The sequence below is a fragment of the Malurus melanocephalus genome, unplaced genomic scaffold (genome assembly GCF_030028575.1).
Source record: "Malurus melanocephalus ecotype Western Australia unplaced genomic scaffold, MMel_1.1 scaffold_96, whole genome shotgun sequence".
NCBI classification, from domain to species: Eukaryota; Metazoa; Chordata; class Aves; order Passeriformes; family Maluridae; genus Malurus; species Malurus melanocephalus.
Window position 1 is genome coordinate 524,742 of NW_026623328.1, and position 25,423 is coordinate 550,164.

The following is a 25,423-nucleotide window of genomic DNA, read 5'->3' on the forward strand; positions in this document are numbered from 1 at the left end:
ATAATAATAATAATAATAATAATAATAATAATAATAATAATAATAATAATAATAATAATAATAGTACAAATAAAACCAGTGCCTTACCCTATCAACCTTCATTATTTGGAATCGCTGAGAGATATCAGCTGTGTTGGCTGGCAATCGAGATCTTCCCGACACAAACCTCATGAAAAGGACTCTCTCCTCGTTTGAAAACTCTTCCAGGGTGTGCCAGAACCACTGCACCAGCTGATGCTGCTCATCAACTTCTCTGTATCGCACAACCTTCTTGAGAACCTCAACTGATATTTCTGGCATTCCACAGACCATTTGCTCCAACTGCTTGGCAGTCAGAAGGGACAGCAACGGAACGGGAACAATCCAGGACATTCCTTCCCTGACAGCAGCCACCTATTGGCCAAAAACGGGAAAGACGTTTGAAGTGCATTTRTCTTATCTCTGCCACCTCCTGGGCCACCCAAACACAAAAGTAACTTCTCAGCTGAGAAATGRCAGAGACAGAATTCCCAACATCTGCCAAACACAGCCTCCCACAYACGCAGCCCCTGCAAGAGCTGTATTGTTTCCCAAAATCCTGGAGAACATGACAGATATTTCAAATTGTAACTGCACATTACAGAACATGCTCTGATACAAAACAGAACTACTTAAAAAAATTGCAAGTTGGCAGCACAAATAATGATGGCTAAACCAAGAAACTGTGTAAATACAGAACAGGCTCTGTTCCAGCTGGGATGGTTGTATTGYCAGTGAGAATGCTGTACTTGTTCTGCAACACTTGGGATTTGGTACCTCTGATCAACAAGCTGCTTTCTAATGCAGATAATAACACACATGCATCTTTATCTTGTAATTAAAATACTGCTTTCACAAGGGTCATGATACAAAYGACAAAATACACAAAACTATGCAAATAGCTAACAGGCATTTCCCAAAACATACCATGAAATATTTGCAGGTTTTGTGTTATAACAAAGAGAAACAGTTTCAAGTTAAACCAATGTTTGTCAACAGGATTTACTTTAGCCAGTGTGTTGCTCACATGTCCCATTACAGTGCCCAGCATGCAAAATTGCAGGCGTTTTTCACAAGTGGGGCTACTCAAATGGAAGACCAGCTCTGATTTCTAATGCTCTTCTGCCAACTGAGCAATTACTGGGAAAAACAGGACTGAATTTAAACATAAAAGCCACAACAGTTTGTGGGGGAAGAAAAGCCATGCGGACCCAGGGGAGATGCAGAAAGCCAAGCTTTTCTTAGCAGGGAATAAACTGGAATGGGGATGGGCACAAATCAGCCCCTGTTSCCACCAACAACAGGCTGGGTCACGAGATTCTTACCTGGCGGTCCATTTCATGGAGTCTGTACTCAATTGCCCTCTCCACATACTCTTTCCTGTTTGAAAAGGTAAGTGGGATACTGTTCCCTCCAGGGATTATGGGAACCATTTTACCATCAGCACTTTGGCCAACAAAAGAATCTAAAGGAATCATCTGTTATGCAAAACAGGAAAAGCAAAAGTCACTCCAGTGATCCAAGTACAGCATTTTACTATAGTCACCTAGAATTATATATAGTAAGATCATAAACTATTCTAAATGCACATGAATTGCTTGTTATTCCAAGAATGGAGACTGAAATTTGAAAAACACTSATGTGAAGCTCAATCTGATAAAGTAACTGCTTTCAGAATATATCTAAAAGCTCTGACTTTGTTATCTCACCTCATGGAAATTTTCTTCAGTAATCCCACTGTCTTCAATGTGAAGAATGCTGTTGAGGGTCTGCACATAGAGCAGATCTACCTCCTCCAAATCCTCCAAGATGAGTGGGATACAACAAAGTTGCTTCCAGACCATTGGAGCCAAATGAAGATCTAATGGCTTTTTCGTACGAATAGCTACACCCATGAGAATGCCCAAGAACTTAAACTGCATCAGATGTTCATCTAAACATGATGAAGGGTTAAAGAGAAACCTGAAAGGACAACAAAGCAGTGAAAATAGTATTATTTCTATGCTACTTTGTTTGAAGTAAAAGAGAAAACATTTCTAAGCACAGCACAGCRGCTGCCAGCATTTATCAGCACGGGCTGTCCAAACAAGATTATTGTTATCTTTAGCTGTTGAAACATTGGAGGCTGAGGGAGGCAAAACTCCTGAGCACCAAGACCAGCATCTTGATGTTACTCAGGATTCTGCCATCAGCAATCCCATGTTAAAACCATGCCCTCCCTACACATTGAGGTAACACCACAACCTGAAGCAAAACATACACTGGAGACAATCACGAAGTGTCATCACTTCATATAAAACAGTCAACAGAAGAGTCTGATTTTCACCCATCTGCAATAAAAGCAAATCATGGACAACTTACCTATCCCTATTGTAGCCTACTTCAGCTGTAGCATTTGGGGAAGGAATAAGCAGGTCTACTATTCCAGTTTCCAGCTCCTTAAAAATCAACAACAAAAACACCTCTTTAGAAAGAGGGAAAGCAAACCTATGACAGAACTATTAAGATATTATAGCACTTCAAGACAGAATATTCCACTACAGTGATGATTCCTCCTTACAAATTAATATGAAACCCTGAAAGAAAGCTAACAGAGTAAAAAGATTTTAAGTCATTTCAAGACCTGYATTTATGTCAGACTATAATGTTCTTTTCCCTGTGACAGCATTCCTGTTACATGTTTCCAAAATATCCACAGACATACCTGGCACATTTCTGTAATGGTGTCATCAAACACTCCCCCTGCATCATCAGCTCCTTCTCCAACCAGTTTTACTTTCCAGGCACGGGAGGGCAGGCGAAGGTCTGATGCATTCAGCTTCACCACTTGCCTTGCTATCTGTACAAAAATGGGCTTGCACTTCCGACCCCTTTGGAAAAAAGACACAGCCATAAATGGAACTCACAATCACGTAAACGCTACCGAGTCACTCGATCAACAAAGCTGTACAGAGAGAGCTCAGAATGCCAGAAAGGAAGGAGATGTATGAATCTCAGGATTGTCGTGAGGTATAAGCCAAGGCCTGTGGAAGCAGCACTGACCTGGTTGAGATCCTTTTCACAGTGATCTGGGGCCCATAGTTCTTGCCCTGCACCATGGTTTTGCCGATGGAGCGCACCATGGGCAGCGTGTACACCCGTGGTGCCAGCAAGGGCCTCAGCTGTCCCTGAACTATTCCCCACGTTCCAGCATTGTAATGAGATGTACTGTTCTGCAATAAAGCAAGAATGAGAATAAACATATCAGTAAAGGATAGAATTCTCTTCTTTACAGGGTAAAACCCTTCATAGCAATGACTGGCACTTCAATGTTCCCAGGAAACAGGGCAAACCTTTTCATCTTAGTTTTGAGGCTAGTCAGCTTTTGGAAACCAGAACACTGACACGTCAGTGATAGCATAAGTGAAAATATAGAACAATACATTCATAAAGTTTGCTTTAATCTTTTAAAAGATCTTTAATTTTTTCTTTTGAAATTTTTTATATCAAAAAGCTATAGAACCTATTACTAAGGTCCATCTAGATCTGGTCAGAAACTCTCTAGTATAACAACACAGCCAAGCCAGTTTTTTCCAATGGAATTTTACCTGGTTATTGGGACTGAGGTTAAGTAATCTCCATGAAGAGTACATGAGGTCAGAAAAATGGTACAGCAGTCTCAGCCTTGCTCGCACCGTATGAATGCTCACTTCTTTCAGTGCCCCATACTGGGGTGGAATGGCATCAGGTAAACCAAGCTGCAAAGGCACTGAAACACCTGCAAAGAAAGAGAAACAGTAACTGTTTGATAAAGRGCTGGGATGGAGTTGATTTTCCTCACAGTGCTCAGCTGCTGACTGGGGTTAAACCACGWCAGAAGCCAAATTTCTGAATAAKATAATTTGAAAACCAGCATGGATACAAAACAAAACCAATTTTGTCCCAAATGTCTAGAAATTTTTGTTGCACTCACAGCCCTGGAGACACCAAGACTGAAAGAGAAGGCCACACACCATGCCAGTGGCTCACCTGGAGCTCGTGGTGGGACGGGTGGAGCTGTCCAGGCAGCGCTGTGGCAGCGGCCGGCCGAGATCTGCCGCACGTTCTTCCCTTGCAGCACCGTCACCAGCGTTGGCTCTCTGACRTGGTTGGTGTGGCCCAGTCCCAGCTGACAGAGGGGACAAAGAACAATCCACTACTGTGATGATYCTTCTAAAACTCTCCAAGCGAAAATTCACAGCAGACGGTAAAAAATCATATTTATTTACAGCATATATTGTGATTACAAATATTTACTGTATATATGCATTTTCACCTTTTGTTTTTTTACAAAATACTGCACCTGTGCCCAATGGGAGCAGCAGTTCCACCTGTCAAAGAAACCTGACAACAGCTGGAGATTTCTTGAAAATTCTTTCCCAGACTGAGGAACTGATCTGTGCTGCTAAGGTATCTGTATTGCAGTCTCTATACACAGACGACAAAGCTCCTACATCTCTTCTGTGCTATTTAAACACCATTTTTGTTCTAGCATGTACTACTTTAAAAAAATCACTCCTTTCACAAGGTTAATTTGTATTTTCATTATGAAAAGCATCTAAAGAGTTCACAGTTCTGACTGACATCAACTACAATTTTCTTAGGTTGAAGAAAATGAGGACAGCTCAAGAATTAGGAGAAAATGTGCAATTTTTAAAGAAAGTTTGGATTAGAGTAATTTGGGTAGCGTGCTTTGAATGCCTTCCCAAACTGCTATCATGTAAGAGCACAGGAAGTAAACAAGAAAATCATGGAAATTGCACAAAACATCATTATGCTGACGGGTGAAGGAGCAGAATGAAAAGAAAAGCTTAGGAAGCTACACCAAGCACATGTGCGAAGCACCATCAGAGGCTCCCAGAGGTCAGAGCAGAGGAACAGGACGTACCTGGCCCTCGGAGTTGCTGCCCCAGGCGTACACATCCCCCGTGGAGGACAGGGCCAGCGTGTGCTCGGCCCCCACGGCGATGTCCTCGATGAAGATCCCGGCCAGCACTGGCACCTGCTGGGGCCGGTTGTGGTTGCGGGCGCGGCCCTCGGGCAAACCGATCAGGCGATCTGCGAGGGCAAGCAGAGTCTGTGTGGGCAGGGAACTGGGGGAATTCACTGACAGAAACAACAACGGCAGGGACAGAGGGCAACTTTATACAGTCCTGCAACGGGGACACAAGGTTCCATTGAGGGGGAATGGTGTGGATGTTTCCTGCAAACCAGGGCTTCCTCCAGTGCCCATTTATGCTGCTAAAGCTGTCATTTCAATTTCTGACACAAGATCAAATGCTACTAAACCAAGACTTCTAGATCTAAATGCACACTTTTATAACAAACATGAATTAATTGACTTGATAAATTTCCCCATGTTTAATTCAGTGCACATGGAAACTCTCCTCCATGTTTMAAAATCATGTTGAGGTATGTGCTTAATTAGACAAYGTAAACTTKGAAGTAACCCAACRTTTTTAGATATGTGAAATTCAATGMAGTTTTAGGAAAATCCTCTTCAAATGAAAAGTTGTTCTGAGAKCAAATTAGAGCGAGCTACAAATCTGGATTTTAGGTGTAAAAATTAAATCGTTTAAGTTTAAAAATTTAATTAGGTCAGCATGTTTCTAAAGGTARCATTAGGCCACTCTTAGAAATATGTCTTGATATTCTCCCTTTTCACTTGCAATATACACAGGCCTATAGATGGAAGTGTCCARAGAGCAGTTTCTCTTACCTTGGCCAAAAGTATACACATGACCATCTTTTGTCAGTGCAACAGAGAATTGAGTTCCACAGGCAACTTTTTTAATTCCAATTCCACAAAGAATATCCACTTTCTAAGGGGTAAAGTGAAAGGAAAACCAGCTATAGTATTACAAGGATATAAACAGAAAGCAAACATGAATTTAATCCTGCTTCCAAAGAAGAAATTTTTTATTCCCACCAACCAGTGTATACATTGTAGGATTATTCTAATTAACACTTGGAAATTAATGCAGGAAACAGAAACACATGGTTTTTTCAATGGAATTAACACCTTTTTCTATGYAAAATGATTCAAAATAGYTTTKTTTTTTTTTCTGGGAGTGACAGGGAGTGGCACGGGAAGAAGTAGCTGAGTGTGTAAACAACCTTCTTCCCAGTTTCCAAAAGAAGAAATCTCTCTTCTCTAAGATAAACTTTTCAGATTTTCACTATTTGCACTGCTACTGAGATACAGTCATCATGACTTACATGAAATTCTTTAGAGTRTCAGGCTCAGCATAATGTGCCATCAGAATTATTTGTGACAGATTGCATAGCAACAACATGCAATTAAAAATTTCTGGAAATCTCACTCTGAACAGTATGAAACACCTTTAGCAGCCCTGAAAGTTTATGCAAAGAATAATCTCCCCTGGAATTCTAACCTGTGGTGAGGACTTGGCAGTGGAGTTTCCCAAACCAAGTTTACCRTAGTCTCCATCTCCAAAAGCCCAAACCATTGAGCCATCTGTTGACACAGCCACAGTGTGATTGAGGCCACAGGCCACCTGCACAGAAAAATAATATTATTACCACTGCTTCTGCTGACTCACTAACTCAAACAAACCAACTACTTTTAAGAAGAGAAGYTGTGTTTTAAGAATGATGCATCTCTGTAAAGCCACTAAAATTTTCATTGCTTATTAGAGTGTCTTAAAGGCACTTAGGACCATAGTAGTACTTTTTCAATATTTGCTTCCTCCCAACTCATAGAGCCAAAAGGATAATATTATGCCACACATGCTCTCTGTTTAAAAATACAAAAGCTCATTAATTCATGCTTAAAAATGCCTAAATCTTGATGTTAAAAACATGGGCAGTTTTGAAGAAAGAGGATCAAGAGAGTCAGGAAAATAATTATTTAAAAAATCATGCATAGTCAAATTCTGCCATCATAATCAAAATAAAAGCCAGGGTTAAAAAACAGCTGAACACTGAAATATGTTAAAAAAATAAGCCTTAAACAAAGATACGTTGCTAATTTTAGATAATCCATGCCTGGCCAATCTGGTAACCTTCCAGCGCCGTCACTCTTTCTGGAAGTTTCTTATTGGAAGTATTTCCAAGTCCCAATCGACCATAATCACCATTTCCAAATGTAAAAAGTTTGCCATCTGCTGTCACCACAGCTGAATGTTTGAAGCCACATGACATCTGGAAGCAAAATAAGCTTTATTTTTACACACATTTTCAATTTGGGTGGAAGTTTATACTGACTATTACATGTACATATGTGACACCTTTTTCAACCCTAAGCTATTTTTTTTTRAAAAGCTAAAATACAGACATTTTAGTATTAATGATTTTTCCAGCAACTCATCTCATTCTTCTCAATGGTAATGTTATAGAGGGGAAGCAGAGGCTATTTGCATGAAGTATTTGCTGTGTGATTATCTAATCTTTTATAAAGAACCTCCAGTCAAACCCACTACGGTTCTGTGCATTGTTAATACTTAGGAGGAGGTTTTGGTGACCAGCTCAAAGTCACCTGACAAAGGGAAGCTCACAAATCCTGTCTGCATTTTGATCATCKCTAAATCACCCCTTTCTTCCATGCTCTATTTTCAGTTCTCTCCAGTAGCAGCTGTCAGTTAGCATCCCTGTGTCATTAACATCCTTCAGCTGAAACCACAACCTTGGGGTCAGAAAGAGAGGTAAGAAGCTGCCTGTCTTCATTTGGTTACACAGCACTGGGTTACCACGCCTGCAGCTTGAAGGAGATAAAAATATTTTGAAACCTGCACGACTTCTTCTCCTTGCAGCGCCTCGATCTGCCGGGGCCTGCGCTGCCTGTCGCTGTTGCCGTGTCCCAGCTTGCCATAGTCCCCATCTCCCCAGCTGAACACTTCCCCACTTTCTGTCAGAGCCATGGAATGGCCATCAGAGCCACAGGAGGTCACCAGCTGTGTCACCACAAAWCCTGCTCAAGACAAGTGAGAAAACAGAGTTTAATGTAACTTGTAATAGACTCTTAACATACATTTATCCAAGAATGCCACATGGTAGYCAGTTAAATATGGGGAAAGGAACAAACCATAAGGATTCCTTTTATAGCAATGGATTTACTTTTATTTTGAACAAAACCTTCATTTTCTCATTCATTTTCTCATGTAGAATTTAGGCTTCTGTCCTGCCATTRAGTAGTTTTGGAATTTAACGTTCTTAATTTGAGCAGAGAGTTTTACCTGAAGCCTTCTTAAAATTAAGGAATTTTAACAAACTGCTATTTAAAGCCTTAAGGAAATAGGAAGATCTTGTTTATTTGTTTAGATTTTTAATTAAAAACTACAATATTTTAATGAGCAAATCTGCAAAAACATCAACACTAATAATTATACTAACTACCCAAATGCTCATTGGGGTTCTATCACTGGATTCCTTTCAAACCCAGCAGTTTTACCTTGCAGTGCTGAAATGACTGTTAAAACATGAAGATCATCAGAGTTTCCTTGTCCCAGTCGCCCATAGCTCCCTTCACCACAAGCCAAAACTGTGCCATTGGCTTGAATGACAAAAGTACAGTTCTGACCACAAACCACCTAGGTGAGAAAGACATGAAGGAATTTCAACATTTTCAAAAAAATATGTTTTCAAATGTATTTAAAATACATTGCTGTATTTTAAATRCAGCAAAGCTGTAATACTCTGTGTCACATCGTATCTGTTTGTTTCCTTTGTAATTATACCTAGACAATATTATATCAAGTCACTGTATCTCAGAAAGCTAAACTGCCACATATATTATGTGAAAGCTGTGCATGTATTTTCAAATCATGCTCATATAAAATAATTCTGTGTTGTCAGATTTCAGTGGCTTCTTGGTTGAATTTGTCAAATAATTTAARATTTCCTTTCTAGTGAAACCCATGTTTTGGGATACTTAGAGTAATTTCAAACAAGTTGAAAAAACATTCAGAGAGAGATTTTGATATGCTGTACAAATAAGAGATGGCAAACGATGAAATCATGACTGGCTTGAAGCAATCACCTGTTGAGCCTGGGAGAATGAAGGTGCTGCTACTGGGATCATGACATTTCTGCCAGCCTCTGCCAGCTGCCCGTGCCTTCCTGCTCCCCACAGGTACACATCACATTTGCCTCCCAAGTGCCAATCCTAGGAAAGAGCAGGAAAGGGCTTTAAAACAAGAGTACTTTCAACAGCTGCAACGTTGCAAAAAAAAAAAAAAAAAAAAAAAAAACAAAAAACCAACCAACCAATCAACCCTCTAAAACACCCCAAACCCTCCAACCCATCAATTTTACTAACCTCTGGCCTTGATGTTGCCCAAGACATGATCTGTTCATCCATGCCATTGATCCATTTACTGTTATCCTACACACCAAAAGCCACAGTTACCACATTCAGCTCAAAAAGCACATTATTTGTCTGTTGTATAATACATATTTTTCTAGCAACAATATTCATATTATTCTAAACAATTTAGCAACAAGAACAAAYGTGCAGAGACTAGCAATGAATCTGTTATCCATGACTTGCAATTCAAATCRAAGAAAGCAAAACAAAATTCATGATGAAGTAATCTTTTCCTATTTACTGGTGCTTAGGGCTTTTTGAAGTTTCAATTACAAACACTGGCTTAATATGTTATAAAAGCTTGCTTATAAACAATTCTTAATCAAMAATTTCTGTTTTGGTTTACATATCATAACAACTCATAAAGAAAACTGACACCAGCAAAATAATTTGGTGTAGGAATGTGACAAAATGTTACTCTTAAAATAGCATTACAAAACTCTACRTTTCTAGCTTCTATCACATATGAAAATTACTATCACAATTTTGGGTTATTTTTTAATATGCAACTGACTTGCACTCACTGCACACACACAGAACAATCTTAACTGTATAGTCTAGCCAGTTAATTAAAAAATAAACTTACACTTAATGCTGGGGCTTATGCTACTAAATATAAATCTTTACAGTTCAGAGGTGTTAACAGCATCATACCACTCAGTGTGCTCAGCAACAAAGACAATACATCAAATTTTACCATCAGGAGAGTAAGCTCATCCTCTGGAACAGGCTCCAGGTCTGGGACAGTGAAGGACTCTGGGAACTGAGCTCCCTTGGCCAGGGCTTCAGCAGCTTTTATGGTGGTRGAGAAGCACTCGAGCCAGGCCCATTCGGTGGGGTTCCAGGCCGAGGGGTCGGGCAGGCAGCTCTGGTGGTGAGGGGGCACGGGGGGGTTGCAGAGCAGCTGGTCCAGGTGCAGCCCCACGGCCAGGGATGCCAAGCACTGCATGTAGGGGCTGTGAACCAGCTGGTCCCCACACACCACGTGGGGCTGGAGGGCAGCACAGAAAGAAAAGGAACAGCAGAATTAGAAACACACATCGATCAATTTAAAATACAAGTCCTTCAAAGCTAGTCCTGTGGAGCAATACTTTCCTCCATGCTTAATCAAAGATTTTCTAATATTTTAAATATTTTCAAATTAGGGAACTTCTAGCTTTGAGAATACTGAAAGATATTTGCAACTAGAATGTAGGAAAGTTTTCTGCGTTCTCTGATGAAAGGCTGAAACCAGCTGAGATCCAGAGACCTCATGTCCAACATGACTGTTAAACATGTGCTTTAGCTGTTACCTTTTCATAGGCATACTGCTCCTGCAGCATGATGGGCAGGCGCTCCAGGAACGCTCGCATGCACGGAGCCATGTTCAACCCCAGCACTCCCTGCTGCTTCAGGGCAGTCCTACACGTTGCCAGGACGTGATTGGAAGAGATCCACTCTGAGGTGCAGTTCACCACCAACACATCCTGTTTAACAGCAGTCACATGACACATTAGAAATTCAAAATTCACAAAACAGGACCATCCAGTTGTGTTGATTTATCACCAACCATCTTGGTTTCCATAGGGGCCAGAAAACAAACAGGTTCAAACACTTCTGTCTCACCTTTGATCTGTTAGAGCAGGCAGCTACTCCAACCTCAGGGATCCACACTGCAGTCTGGATAGCTCCAGACCCTATCACAACACTCTGCAACACCGAGCCATCCTAAGGAGAGAAGGGATTTGAGTCAGGTGCAGACAGCTACAGTTCTGTTTAAGTGTGTTACACATTCCTAAGGGATGGTGGTCCTAAAAGCTTTCAATAACTAGTTAAAAACTGAATTGCTTAATTTAAAAGCAGAAACGCCCATTTTTATATTAAGGAGATAATATAACTAAAGATTTAGAAGTGCTTAATAATCTAAATTATCTGACTTTATAAAAAGTCTCCAACGTAAAAGAATATTGCTCCTAACTATAAAGAAAGTGGCTGCTTCTGCAAAGCCTAATTAACATGAATCAATCAGTACCGAACCAGAAACATAAAGCACTTCAATGTTAAGTACAATTTCAATTGATACTTTATTATTTACAATATTAGAACATTATCTTATACCAGGGTTTCTCTAATGTGTCTAACACATGTGGGAGGGTGAAAGCTGGTCAAGGGTACCTTCACCATTTCAGATGCTCTGACTACATACAAGAATCAAGCCACTCCAAAGATGATCTTACCCGTAAAGACCAGATATTCATGAGGCCACCAAGTCCCCCAGACACCAATGCCARCCCATCAGGACTGAAGGCAACAGTCCTGACAGGAGTGATGTGTCCTCTCAGCTGGAACACACACTTCACTTCCACCGCTTTCCTGTACCCATCCTGTGAACAGTTGCACAGTTATGGAACACTGGATTACTTTCAGGAAATGGAGTAGCATGACTGAGTCTCTATGCAGCAATAAGTACTGCTCATCCTCATCCAGAGATGAGGTTAAGTTCCACTAAATAATTTAAAAACCTCCAGTCCTATGACACTATTTTTATGATCAAGATTCCTTGATCACATTGTCAGTTTTGCTCCCCGTACAAAATGCCATTAACATTAAAGACTACATTACAATTTATCTAAGTGAAATTCATCTTAACTCTTKATCTACAAAACTTTGAACTCTTACTGAATTTTAGGAAAACAGTTCAACTTTTAAAGTTGAAAACGCATAAAAATATAATCTTTGGCCAACTAAAGCTTTTCATTTACGGTTCTGAAAATGCCTATGAATATACAAATGCAATGTAAACTTTTTTTAGTAAACTTCTTCTCAAACAGGAAACGTTGAGATTCAAGTTAYKCGCACACATTCTTCTCCTCACTCAKCTTCACAAYGAGCAARGAGAATTTCTCACACAYCARGTTYCCTTCTTTTACCTTGGCACTTGTTTCCTGCTCCCACCATCCTTCTGAGCAAGCTGAGCTGGACTGCAATGTGATGACAATGTCCTGGGGAACAGTCCAGACACACACCAARCCATTGTGGCATCCCCTAARGCAAGGCAGGAGAAATGAGGAAAGYAAAATAAAGATATTAACTAACAAARTATCAGTGGTCTGGTATTAACTTMCAGTATCAGCAGTCTTCACYRCCTTCCTATAAAACTATATTGCATYRATCAACCTAAAGTAGGAAGGCCTGTTTCCAATGGGTAAATGCATATTCTTCCTATTCCTCACACCCTGTAGTTTTTCCATTTCTACTAACAATATATTCTCAGAAAAAAATATTTGGATGAAGCAAAAGAATTTCTACTAGGACCAGCACCCACAGGTCATGGAGAAAACAACTGGTAACATAACCAGGGTCACTCTTTTCATCAGAATTCTGAAGCCTCACAAATTTCCTGGCTACTAACTAATGGAAAGAATGTTATGTAAAAAAATCCAACCCTTTCTTTGCTCTGAAAACTACAGGCTGGTAGAAAAGACCTGCAAAAATCCTACAGAAACAACAACAAAGCAGTGACTTACGTAGCYAACAAAAGCTGGGCCTTGGGCTCTTTCCCTGGCAGAGCACACCAGGCAATGCCATTCACCAGAGCCGGGTGGGACAGGGAATGCAGGCGCCTCCAGCATCCCCCCAGACAGCCCCAGAGCTTCACAGTTTCCTCTTTGGCACAGGTCAGGAGAATCTTACCAGTTGGATCCCACTTCATACTGACAACCATATCCTATTGGATTTAAAACAATGAAAAGTTGATATGAAGTAACACAGTAAGGAGAAGGAAATTTAATGCTCAAGAGCTAACGTAACTTTTCATTACTAATTGCATAAATATTTTATTCTCAAACAAATCATTACAGAGACAGTAAGAGCTGCAATTATGAAATCATAACAATATTTTTCAGAACTATCAAATTGAAAAGACTTTACAAAGTTTGCTGAAAGAAACTAAATGGAAAGCACAGAAAAAGGTATTTTCTTTCCACTGCAARCCTTTCTTGATTATTCTTCCCCAATGAAGCAGACAAGGTTTCATTTTTTTTTTCTTATATTATGAAACTGTAGTACAAATTACTGTCATGGTACATGGTTCAGGAACATTTTAGGCAATGGGCCAGATGTAGCTTAGAGTCTGAGGYAGGAAACAGCCCACAGCAAGAAGGCAAGCACAGACACATGACCACAGTGTGCTCCCTTCTGGGACTGCCCCGCTTCACACATCCAGAGCAGCTCACAGAAACACTGATGATGCTCTCACTACACCCTACATTTGAGGAACTCTCAGCCTAACAAATAATTCACGGACTATGAACTATTCTTCACTACGTACTGGCCAAGCAAAGGTTCTAAACCTTTGCAACTGCATATTTACAAAAACACCTTTTCCTCTGCAMAAGACCAAACAAAATTTTTGATCATGTGACATGACCAAAATTACAAATTATTATGAGCACTTTTACCAATTAAAACAAATAATCTTTTAAATCCAGTCATGCACAACTGTGTGATTAATTCACTCCTGTCACTGTATGTACATACACTTCARTCTCTGATAGCAAAATAGGTTATCAAATTTATCTTTCCTTTTTTTTACATTTGGTAGACTATTTCTTTAAAATACATTAAATAACATCTAAAATACATCAAGTTAATATGCGTATCAGAAATAGGTGTGAGCTTTTAAACGGCACTTGTCTTAATAAATAGCTTTCAAACAGAAAGAACAGCTTAAACAAATTTCACCTTCAAAAATCCTACACTGGTTTTACACAGACTAGCTCTACCTTATGTGCATCGATGAGAACGACTCCTCCTTTCTCAGTTGGCTCCTTTGTTCCTATGAGCAATTTTCCATCTGAATAGCCAACAGCAAATGGTCTGTCCTCACTGAACCAGGCCAGGCACGTGACAGACACTACGTGAACAGACAACACAAACATTCATTAAACTAAACTGAACTTCACTCCTGCCAAAGAGGTTTTTGCAGTGCAGTTGTCTAAACTATGAAGTACATATGTTCCCCACCACTAAGGTCACTCAACATACTTTTGGTCTGAAAAAATTATTGAATTTATACGGTAAAGGTAAAACTGAGTATCTGAAACTGATTATTTTGTACTTGTTTTCTCATTTTTCTTTTTATTAAAATAACTGAATCTATATTCCTGGCATAATGAAAAGAACTCTATACCAGGGCAGAAAAAAAAAAACAAAAGGTAGACTGAATCCTATACAAGTATCTGAGATAGGGATGCTCCTAAAAAAAGCACTGAAAACAACTTGCTTTTCTTAACAAGTAGATACTGCTTCACTTGATTCTGCCAAAAAAACAAAACCCTGTAAACTTCATGAAGACGCAATATGCAAAACCCCACAATCATGCCACCAAAGATGTGCTACTTGATGTCCTGTGAGACTGGAACTATAAAGGAAAAATGCGATCATTCAGGAATGCAAATGATACTGATTATATGCTGTGGGTAGACAAAGCAGACACTGCGCAGGATCTCTACTGATTGTCCACAATGGCAAGGAACGGCAGGATTTGACCAGGCTGCTACAAACTGTTTGCCTCTGCTGTGGGAGGAATCAGGGTGCAGGTGGAGATGTCACAGACTTTTGTCTTTCCATGAACCAGAAGGTACATCCCACAAACAACAGTGCAAAAAGACTATATACTTGCTTWATAAAAAGGTGTTCACAATTTTGATTTCAAACACTGATCCAGTCTCTTACCATCTTTCCTGTAGCAGTGTTCCAGTTCCAGCCGATGCATGGCTGAAATATCYACCACTTCAATAAGAGCCAGAGATCCATCCATGCGCCCAATTAACAATAATTCAGGAGCATCTCCTGTCCATGCTGCAGCTGGCCCTTCCTCTGGCCAGGCTAGAGCAGATACCCAGTGAGGCTGAAGATCTAATAAGCCTTTTCCTCCTAGGAGACCAAAATGTCTTTTAATACTATTTCATCTTCATAAAGAAAAGAAAACAATAATACTTTCCATRGGAAAAGAAAAAATCTTAGAGATTTTTTTTTCTCTTAGAGACCTTATTTAGAGCTAGGACATACTAAAAATTCCTCTAAGTTACAAGAATACAAAGCAATGATTCACTAATCCATGCAGACACAAAATCCAGGTAACAAATCTCAATTATCATTCAAGTTACAGTTTTGTTAAGAAAGGAAGCTGAATGCTTCAGCACTCAATAAATTCACACTTCTCCTGGGGACTATCCATTACCATGGGCAGGGTAACTGGTGATTTTCCTAAGTGCAAAGCAACAGAAYAAAGCTTCCAAGATYACAAATGACAGGGATTRAAAGTCTTCTTCTCAAAGATGTAAATCCCACGTTCATTTGGGGTTAATGCCTTTCTCTGACTGAACAGGCTCCCAATTCACTGTAGGAGATGGCAGGCATTTAAACTGGGCAGACAAACACTGGGTAAGCACACAGGCAGTGACTGAGCAGCTCCCCCAGGAATACACTGCACCACGAAGAGCCCACAGGGAGTTAAGAACCTACCATTGACTTGCCARATGTTCACCATCTTTTCTGTAGCTCCAGCCAGGTACTTGCCACTGATGCTCCAACAAACAAGAGATAAACTAAGGTCACTGGGTGACCCCAGACTTTCCTCAGAATCACCTTCTCTGTAATAGAATAAAGTAATGAAATTAAGAGGGTATTTCCTTTAATCACACAGGAAAACACAGAACTCATAAAGTATTTGAGCTGGAACCTGGAGATGTGCCATCACTGGAGATTTACATAATACCTTTTTTTGCTCATAGTACTATATTACCTCTAAAACTACTTCAAATTACAGAATGTGATACTAGTTATTTCCAGTGAATTTCAAGTTAGGTTTCAAATGGAAACTCTTTACCTTTACCTAATTATTGCTCAAATTTAAGATCTTCAGCGAAGGCAGAGTTTTCKGGGAAGTTATGAAGTGAAACACTAGCTTGGACAAGAAATTAAAGAAGCACATCTTGCTATCAATTCTACTTTAAATTCTTCCTCCTGTTACAATGTTGATATACTGTTTTAAAATTCTATTTTAAAGTCTGCTTTGTCTAACTCTAACCAGGTCACTGATACATTTAACTGCCCTTAAGATCATACACAACAGCCACATTTTTTACTGCTTTTAGTACCAGAAAAATTAGTTTTTATTTTACCTGTTTCTCCTTATATCAATTAATTAGGGTGTTCTCAAATAGCTTTGACMTGCTGTCTGTATAACAGACTCGTAGCAGACTGATATTTAAGTTCTGTTTTCAGTTTTAAGCTATTTATTCTGCATGCCATAAACATAGCAAGAGAAAACAAATGAGAGATTTTAAGCGCAGAAGATACTGCAGGGTTGACTGTTTTCATCATCTTGCACAAGTACAGCTTAAATTAAATATCTGKCTACTGTAAAGTTTCAACTTACAGCTTGTTGAGCACACACGTCTGTTGCAGTGAATATTGCTTCTTTGTCACATTCCACACTCTGATGGTGCCATCATTTCCACTTGTTGCCAAAAGTCCTTTTTTATTGCACCAAACACATGTCATGACCTAAAAATACCAAAATAATCATGGCAAAACTGGAATTTAAACCTAGGTATCACAGAATCACAGYATCATTAGGGTTGGAAGAGACCTACAAGATCTTCGAGTCTAACTCGCCCTAGCACCTCAACTAAAGTATGGCACCAAGTGCCACATCCAATCTCTTTTTAAACACATCCAGGGATGCTGACTCCACCACCTCCCCAGGCAGCCCATTCCAATACTTTATCACTCTTTCTGTAAAGAACTTTTTCCTAACATCCAACCATTAATATTAAGCAAACACTAACCAATGATACAGTTATTGAAATACTCTCTAACAATCAAACTAGATTTATCTTTCTACTTTTACAGCATTATTTACTGCAATTAAGCAGGCTTGATAAGGATGCCACACTTCATACACACCCATGGATGCCCACCTTCATATACACCCTACACAGGTTGCTATTGCATAGAAGACTGCACATGGATGTTAACTACTGTGACAAAAAAAATAATGCAAATTAGGATGTAGCCTGAGGAAATATTCAGGGTGATTCTGCTGATTTTGTGTACCATAAGAACACTTTCAYGGCCCCTTCAATAAAGAAGCTGAGCGTTTCTGTGCATCGGACGGGCAATACTTTCTCTGTACTGTACCTAAGAGTCCCGGGGGCCTGTGCTTACCCTGTTCTGGTGAGCCTCGAGCTTGATGAAGGAGCACTTGCGCAGGTCTCCGCCCATGTCGGCGAGGGTCTGCGGCACGCTCTGGTTGTCGCGGTCGTGCGCGGCCAGCGTGCGCACGAGCTGCTGCGCCGCCCATTGGCGGTGCTGCGAGGACAGGCGCGATGACAGGCAGCACGCSGCCAGCGCGTTAGCCAGCTCCAGAGGGCCTACAGCAGAGGGATCATAGGAAGGATGGGCATACAAATGGGCAATTAAACCTGCTTAGACAAAACAGTGAGATGATGCCTAGATGAGTACCACACAGAGTTACACACACCAACACAGCAATAGCCAGCATTTCCAGAAAGAGATTAACGAGCATCTTATCARAACATTGCAAACCTGGCAACTATTAGAACACCCTTTCTGATCCTAACAGAAAAATAACCCCAGTTCAACTTTCACAAAAAAACCCTTAAGAATAGAACTGTAAGTAGCCTGTTCCCCACCATMTGGAAAACGGTTGTTCAAAGAGCAAGTGCTTTCTGAAGAGGAAAAGCCTCTGACAGAGAYCTGCCACTGTCACTGCCCTGTCCTTCCCTCTCTGTCACAGCAACAGCCTGGGGGAAAAGCACAACAGCTGCTTTGTGCTCCCTCACCTCTCGAGGCAGAAGCAGCACAAATTTCTGCCTYGGACACTGCACTTGGGTAGTAGCAACCAGCTGTTATCCTCCTTAAATTTCATCAGGAGGCACAACCAGACTTAGTGTCTCAGCTCTATGGCTTTGAATACACACATTCAGACTTTTTYTTAAAGTAGTGAAACATGCAGTTATGGAATAAGATCATATTTCTAAGTAAAATGTGTGCCATAAATCATAASACTCCTTTGATCAAAACAGGTTTTGTACATTTTTGAGAGTGCATCTATTTATACATTATTCTAGCAAGCCTCTCTCCTAAATATAAACGAGGAACTGAAGAACTAATGATTAGTATTTAAAAACAAAGCCATATCATACCTTTCTTTTCAATTTCAGCTTTATCATAATTTGGCCTCAGTTTGGCCCCTTTGTCAGCCAACAATGCTACAAGTGCTTGAGTAACCACAAAATTTGGAGATGTGACAAGTTTGTTTTCTTCTGCAATTCCTCTTAAAAAACTTGGCAAAAATTTTCGCTGAATTGGATCATCAACTGTTGTCAAGTTCACACCAGTTGCTGCAGAAATCAAATTCTAAAAAATAATAATAGAAGATGATAAATAACCATAACAAACAGAACTACGAAATTAAGAAATATTTTCAGTTGCATAAATCAAACATAGAATATATTTTTAGATTTTATAAATTTATAGATTTTTTAATTTTTTTTAGATTTTTATAGATTTTTAAATAGATTTTTTTCTCTTGTGCTCTACATAGAATAGATTCAATTAGAAAACCAAAACCTGAACAGAAAAGCCCTGTAAACACAAAAAGCACAATCATTTTCCCCTTGAAAAGAGTACTCAGCAAAGACAGTTACTTGATTTTTCCCAACAATCTAACATACCCCTATGCAAAGCCATAAACAAGGACTAAGGAGATCCTCAAACCGAAGGCAGTCTCATCCCATTGAGAGGGTAAAAGCACACATGATCAAAGTAGCCTAAAGTACTGAAGTCCTACCTGTGTGCACAACTGCACCAGCAGCTTTGCAGCACTGGGAGTGTTTGATGCCAAACAGCCAACTGCAGTGCTCAGGTAGGCAAGGCAGGAGATGGGCTTGCTGGTTTTGCTGTGGATGCCCCTGGACCTCTCAGTGGAGCTGGACACAGTGGATGGGCTGGTGGACAGCCCTGCCCTCCCTGCTGCTGCCAGGCACATCAAACGGACCAGAGTGCGGATGTCTGTCAAGCCCAGGGATTCCAGACCAGCTGCCAGGCTACAGCTAGAACCACTGTGAACATGGAGAKGAAAGCTCTTGGTGAAAAAGAACAAAATCAACACATTTTTCTCTTAGCAGTATTATGTAAGTACATAAATGAGAATCRCTTCCCCAGTTAGTTTAAAACTGCATCCTTATCAAACAGAACTGGTTCCAAAGGGAAAGGTGCAAGKGTTGCCAAGGATGCCACAAACCTGACAGACAGAAGAGAGAGCGCTCTCATAACCATCGTTCTTGCCAGCAGCACTTGGGCAGCAGCTGTCACTCTTCTGAGAGCCATGACACGGTCRTGTGGATTTACCAAGGCAGCTGCTTGTTCTCCTAAAGTTATCCTGCCAGAAGAACTTTTTTCTATCGAGCCATGACAGCCTTGGAAATAATGATGGTTTGCATTAGTGTTTAAAGAAAAGCAAAATATCATCCTATAGTAATAAGCACAGAAGCAAAGCTGGCCTAAGTTATCATTCATTTTTCAATGTTTCATACATACAGAACGACAATGATAATGACCTGAAATATACTTCATAATTTTATTATTCATTCTTTTCAAAGATACATGAGCACAACTCCACATAGTTAATCTTAATTCCTCTGGTTCCCTTTCCCATCAGAGAGGACTACTTTTAAGCCCCATATTAAATCCATTCATTGAGTTCTGCAAAACATGTTACTGCCACCCATTGTTGGACTATGGTCACAAATTTTATTAACAAAATTCAAGCCTTTTGTCAATTCCTAATGCCTGACACTTCTCTCTCTAGTTCCTCTGTATTTAACAGACAATTTAGAGCCTGTCTTCACTTCCTCATGGTGGCAGGCAGGAAATACTGTCAGAATGTTCAGGCCTTGTCTCTAGAAAAACCACATCAAAGGGGAGGYGGAGGTGATAGTAGTACCATTATTCTTGTTGCTGCTGTTCTCGCCATTGATATTATTATTTTAAATTAAATGCATTTTAAATGTACCTATTTGCATCAAAGTTTCTTCCATACTGTTGGTGGCTGTGACCATTGCAACTGAAGCMCCCAGAGGGTCACTGTCAGGGAACTGAACAGGTTCAGGTACAATGCGTCGATCATTTAACCCAAGAGGTCCAGCCAGCAATTCAAATTCCTCTTCTCCTGTCAGCTTTTCATCTTCATCTACATCTAACATATCCCAGTCTTCTAGAATTGGAGAAATATMATCAGACGTTAAAAAAGCTCAAATATTAAATAAGTTCAATTAATTAAAAAAAAGTACAAGATATAAAATGTGTACTGTAATCTACAGCACAACAGCATTAAAAACTCATCTTCTGATGTTGACATAGACACAACAAAGTAAATCAGAAAAACAAAATCCTACTCTTGCCTCTCTCTATTCAATTTGATCTTTATACTGCACAGAAGTTTTATGGAAGATTCTCTGACATATCAAACTAGCTGTTCTTTAGAAACACAGATGTTACAGGTCACCAGATATAGCACAAGACAGCTCCAAAACCTGACATACAGTGAAAAGTGCAGACATACAGTTGTGCTTYAAATTATGGTAACAAGTGTGTATTCCAGCAGACTGAATAATTAAGACAGAAATTTCTCATCTTCATATTTATCAAAAAAGCATGCATTACCTCATGGGTTATAACAGTACAGCCAGGCTTTTACTTTTCCTTCCCAGGGAATAAAAAAAAACCCCAAACAACAAAGAAAAACCACTTTAACTGCAATTCAGTGAGACACTTCCTTCACTTGCCAACCATTTACACACAAGTGAACTTATATTTACTGATCTCTCCTGCTCTCTCTCACTCCACACACAGCAGAATCAGAACACCTTTGATCTACAGCAGACACACCTGCCCTAAGTACTGGAGCACTCATTTAGTCTCAAATAGACAAATGTGGTAAATYACACAATTGTGATCATAGGAGCTACAGAAAGAACCAGAATCAMAGAACCACCTAGGAAAGGTTTTCTACAGACACAAGAAATAATCTGTTTGAAGTGAAAGCCACCCTCAGGACACTCTCAGCTTGGACAAAAGGAGAAAAATTAAGAACAAGACTAATGGCAAACTTCTAGGACACTACCTTACACTACTTAATTTCTCCCACAAAGGCAGCTGAAGCAAGATATTTGAGCATAAGGCTTTGTATGTGCAGTGCACATARTATCTCCTCATAATACCTTATCACCCCACGTTAGGTATCTGCCATTTCAGCTGCTTACATGAAAGACATGGGAAAGAAGTCACTGGTTTTCTGATTTGAACAAAAACAATCTCCCTAAAAGTAAAATACTTTATCTCACTGGAAGATTTTAAAATATACCTTTAGGTTTATTTGCACRAAAGTACCTTTCTGAAAAAACAAAACCCTTTGCAACTTCAAAACATACCTTCATAGACACTGTCTTGTTTACCTATCAGATCAGGAGCCTGGCCTTTGTACCTGTWTGAAAAGATAGTGAGAATTACTGAGTGGCTCTAATTAACGATTTTWATTTGGTTCCCTATTTAGTCTAACTTTACTGTTAAGTCTACATGTATTTATGAATGATTCCAGAAATGGCCAGTAACAGAGAAAAGGGCTTCTAAAAGTGTGTGTGGAAGGGGGATGCACTTTGCAGTACTAAGGTGTAAAAGGTCCATTAAAAATAGTGGAATTGTCAGAGAAAGCTGGTAAAGAGTTTTCAAGCCACTAGGAAGTAGGCAACATCCCAAGAAATTATTCCTTGCTTTACATTTAAAAAACAGAAATATGAAGTCAACCTTTTTTTTTTTTTCCTAAATATGCATTTGGTGAATACAGAGAATGATATTAAGTACCAGAAAATCCTGCTAGGAATTTTTATCTCTTGAATCAAATTTTTTAACTGTCGATGGCTTTTACACAAGTTTGTTTCATTTTTTTATCCAGTGTTTCCTTTTCTGTACCTTTCAGAAGTGGATGCTTTAGATTTACTCTTGAGGGCTAAGTACTTCTCCCTGCAGATGCCACACAGTAAGTAGTAGGGGTTTCCACTTCCACACTCGCCCCCAAACCAGCCGTCCACGTAGGAGCCGTTGCTGCGGTAGCCCTGGCGATTGGCGCTGCGCCCGCAGCCTGGGTGGTTCCTCTTCATGTGCTGGTTGAAGCTGACCACGCTGGACTCACACAGCTCACAAACCACCACTTCTTCTCTGTCTTCAGATTCACAAACGTGCTGCACAGGAAGATTTGCACATTATTTGTACAGAATAAATACCTCACCTTAGATATAAAACATGCCAATATTCTTAGTGGGTGTCCCTGCACGTTTCTGTCACAGAGTGGTATTTATAGGGTTGACTTGTACAAAAGCAAAGCAAAGAACATAAAATTCATGACACAGTGAAGAGAAGACCATCTCAGAACAGAAAAAACATTTGGAAGTTTCAGAGTAGACAATTTCCTATTTCATTTCAGATTGACTCAAAATTCTTGACAACACCACTTTCTATTTGCAAACCTATCACATTCAATTGTCTTTATCTGGTTCTCCTAAGGACCTGTCTGAAACCAGATCAAAAAAGGAAAAGAATCCTTTTTTTGTTTCTGATAATTGAAAAGAMTCCTTTTTTTGTTTCTGMTAATGAGATTTTACATGCACTGYRCAGTAACAATTACCACATGTCAGCAAATATCAAGGTTTTATCTCAATGTGAAGTTCATATTTTATAATTACATTTCTGTCCTAAGTCAATAATTTCACTGAGATGTGTCAGTGAAACAAGAGCTCTGAAAAATTATATATGCATACAGATACTTGCTTCCACATCAGAGTTAGGTAAAATTGTAATTAGGGGATGAAAAGCTGAGTCTGATGGGTTGTTYGTCTAATTTGACACRAATAATCCAAAGATTAACAAACKGATGTTATTATAYTTGTCTTCCAAAKAGTTTTTTARTGCTMTATACRACAATTCAGTGAGGACTGTCACCACATCCTTCCCAGACAATGAAATACATAACACAATTAAGAAAAATTGATTTAAGTGCAAAAGATGTTGCTACAGATAAGATACTAACAGTAGTAGCAGGAGAAAAAACGTTTATGACTCTGTTTGTTATCTCACACAGCTAAGCCAGCTGAAACACCTACTTAATTTCTAATTGGTATTATCAGAACAACTATACTAATTCTGTTCTAATCTTTAAGGGGAGGGAGAAGAAAAACCACATATACGTGGAAATGCAGAGCAAGAAACACAAGAAATCACTGTTCTTAATCTAGAAGTGATGCTACAGAATACAAGAAGATTTTAAGCACTGCTGGCRTTTAGTAAGGTATTTTCAAACAGGCTATAAGCATACACATGTTACTTTAAATTTCAAAATATGAGCATGCAAAAAGCGTAAGTTAAAGCAGCCCCCGCTGCAGTCACACACACCCAGGTAGGCCAATCCAGTACCTCTGGGATCCACATTCCCAGAATATCATTATCACTAGCCAGGTCCTGCCCAAACATAGCTTCCATTGCTTCATCATCAAGGTCAATCTCCAACTCCTCATCCAAATTGAAGTCGTAAAGTGCCCCTGGGTCTTGCTGCAAGGAGATCCCTTCCCTGCGGCTCTGGTTCCTGTGGGCCTGCACTGAGCGGTACAATCCCGCTCAAGGRAGGAAAAGAGAGAAACAAGAAAAGAGGACTTTTATTTTCCATGGCAGAGAGATGGCTGGACTTTCAATTTCGTTTTTGTTTTCAACTCTTCTGCTAAAAAGATCTACTTAAAACTCTTACATATATACTGGCACATGTAAGAGAAGGTGTTTTCTAAATATCATGCTAAGTCCCAGTCCCACTCCTACTCATTTCCTGGATAAGCCCAGCCCTTGGAATTCTTTCAGTCCCTTACCAGCACGTGCCAGCAAYGTTCGGGCAGCTAAATCGAATTTGTGTCTCCGTGTGACAGCTGACCGACTTCGAGAGGGAGGTCCACTTGCAGCAGCTGCATTATCCACGTGATCCATATTATCAGGGCTACAGGAATTCATAATTACAGGCAAATCAAACCAAGTTTTAAGCAACCACACACAGTAACTAAGTCATATYTATTAGCATGTTTTCCTTTCTTTAATGAAATAAGAAAAAAGGAATTTGGAATTCAAGAATCTTCGGTTTCAATGAACACATATATAATGTCTTTTTGATAGTGAGATTTCCCTCAAAGAAATTAGATGTGGTCATGCCAACACCTACTTGATCCTCCAGAGTGCCGAAACCCAGCAGAAATTTTGGGAGAGCACTCATTTTATTCTAGGTTAACTCAGCTAGAACTAGTTTTTTTTTCTCCTCTTTAAAAGAAATAAAATCAACATCTCTGTGGTTGTTGTCTGAGTCAATTCACCCTTGACCCTAAACATGAATTTGGCAAAACATGAATTTAATGGAATTTTCTTTGTTACTTAGGTCTTTTAGTTAAAATGCAACCATAAGCCCTCTTTTTTTTTTGTTGTGAAGAAAACATGCTCAGTTACATTCTTCCCCAGTTCTGCAGATAAACAGTAATAAAAGGAAAATMAATGCACCATGTACACCTAATTTAACTGCCTCTTGGCTGCTACTCATGCTGTAAAAAAATTGAAAAGCTGCACTAAAAAGTAAAACTCTGTCAGCAACAATGAATTAGTGAGATTTCCAGTTTCAGGAACACATTACAAACAATTACAAGAAAATTATTTTACCTTTCACTAAAGCCTTCCTCCATTTCAGTGGCATCAGCAGAAGGGATATCACCTGGAGATTGCAAATAACAATGATCACCAGATTTCCCACCACTTCCAGAGACWATTGTCCCATGCCGTGACTCTGCAGTCCCCTCTGACTGGGGCTCTTCATCATCTTCATTTCCAGGGTGYTCTATCATCCACATGGCCAGCACTGTGATATTCTGTGCATCTGCTTCTCCTCTGGCACCTAAAAGCAGGAAAACCACA

At 39.7% G+C, this 25,423-nt stretch overlaps 1 protein-coding gene across 9 annotated transcripts in view; it reads right to left on the reverse strand.

Annotated features, from left to right (window-relative positions):
• The window catches only part of HERC1 (HECT and RLD domain containing E3 ubiquitin protein ligase family member 1), an 81,233-nt gene that overhangs the window by 1,568 nt on the left and 54,242 nt on the right, over positions 1-25,423 (reverse strand). For 6 of the 9 annotated variants that reach the window (XM_057368671.1, XM_057368666.1, XM_057368667.1 and 3 more), the window contains exons 42-77: positions 25,172-25,403; positions 24,343-24,467; positions 23,879-24,099; positions 22,403-22,671; positions 21,865-21,917; positions 20,448-20,648; positions 19,677-19,851; positions 19,224-19,494; positions 18,577-18,790; positions 17,576-17,832; positions 16,785-16,912; positions 15,869-15,996; positions 15,077-15,277; positions 14,125-14,255; positions 12,868-13,067; positions 12,271-12,385; positions 11,578-11,724; positions 10,967-11,068; positions 10,654-10,827; positions 10,059-10,352; positions 9,314-9,379; positions 9,035-9,160; positions 8,447-8,585; positions 7,785-7,966; positions 7,045-7,200; positions 6,432-6,554; positions 5,756-5,858; positions 4,925-5,094; positions 4,027-4,165; positions 3,606-3,775; positions 3,061-3,230; positions 2,723-2,888; positions 2,380-2,456; positions 1,728-1,980; positions 1,344-1,496; positions 88-393 (exon numbers count right to left, since the gene is read on the reverse strand). In XM_057368671.1, coding sequence (XP_057224654.1) covers positions 88-393; positions 1,344-1,496; positions 1,728-1,980; positions 2,380-2,456; positions 2,723-2,888; positions 3,061-3,230; positions 3,606-3,775; positions 4,027-4,165; positions 4,925-5,094; positions 5,756-5,858; positions 6,432-6,554; positions 7,045-7,200; positions 7,785-7,966; positions 8,447-8,585; positions 9,035-9,160; positions 9,314-9,379; positions 10,059-10,352; positions 10,654-10,827; positions 10,967-11,068; positions 11,578-11,724; positions 12,271-12,385; positions 12,868-13,067; positions 14,125-14,255; positions 15,077-15,277; positions 15,869-15,996; positions 16,785-16,912; positions 17,576-17,832; positions 18,577-18,790; positions 19,224-19,494; positions 19,677-19,851; positions 20,448-20,648; positions 21,865-21,917; positions 22,403-22,671; positions 23,879-24,099; positions 24,343-24,467; positions 25,172-25,403 — 6,137 coding nt within the window. The remainder of the gene's footprint in view (positions 1-87; positions 394-1,343; positions 1,497-1,727; positions 1,981-2,379; positions 2,457-2,722; positions 2,889-3,060; positions 3,231-3,605; positions 3,776-4,026; positions 4,166-4,924; positions 5,095-5,755; positions 5,859-6,431; positions 6,555-7,044; positions 7,201-7,784; positions 7,967-8,446; positions 8,586-9,034; positions 9,161-9,313; positions 9,380-10,058; positions 10,353-10,653; positions 10,828-10,966; positions 11,069-11,577; positions 11,725-12,270; positions 12,386-12,867; positions 13,068-14,124; positions 14,256-15,076; positions 15,278-15,868; positions 15,997-16,784; positions 16,913-17,575; positions 17,833-18,576; positions 18,791-19,223; positions 19,495-19,676; positions 19,852-20,447; positions 20,649-21,864; positions 21,918-22,402; positions 22,672-23,878; positions 24,100-24,342; positions 24,468-25,171; positions 25,404-25,423) is intronic. The other 3 variants (XM_057368673.1, XM_057368672.1, XM_057368668.1) reach the window with 2 other exon arrangements.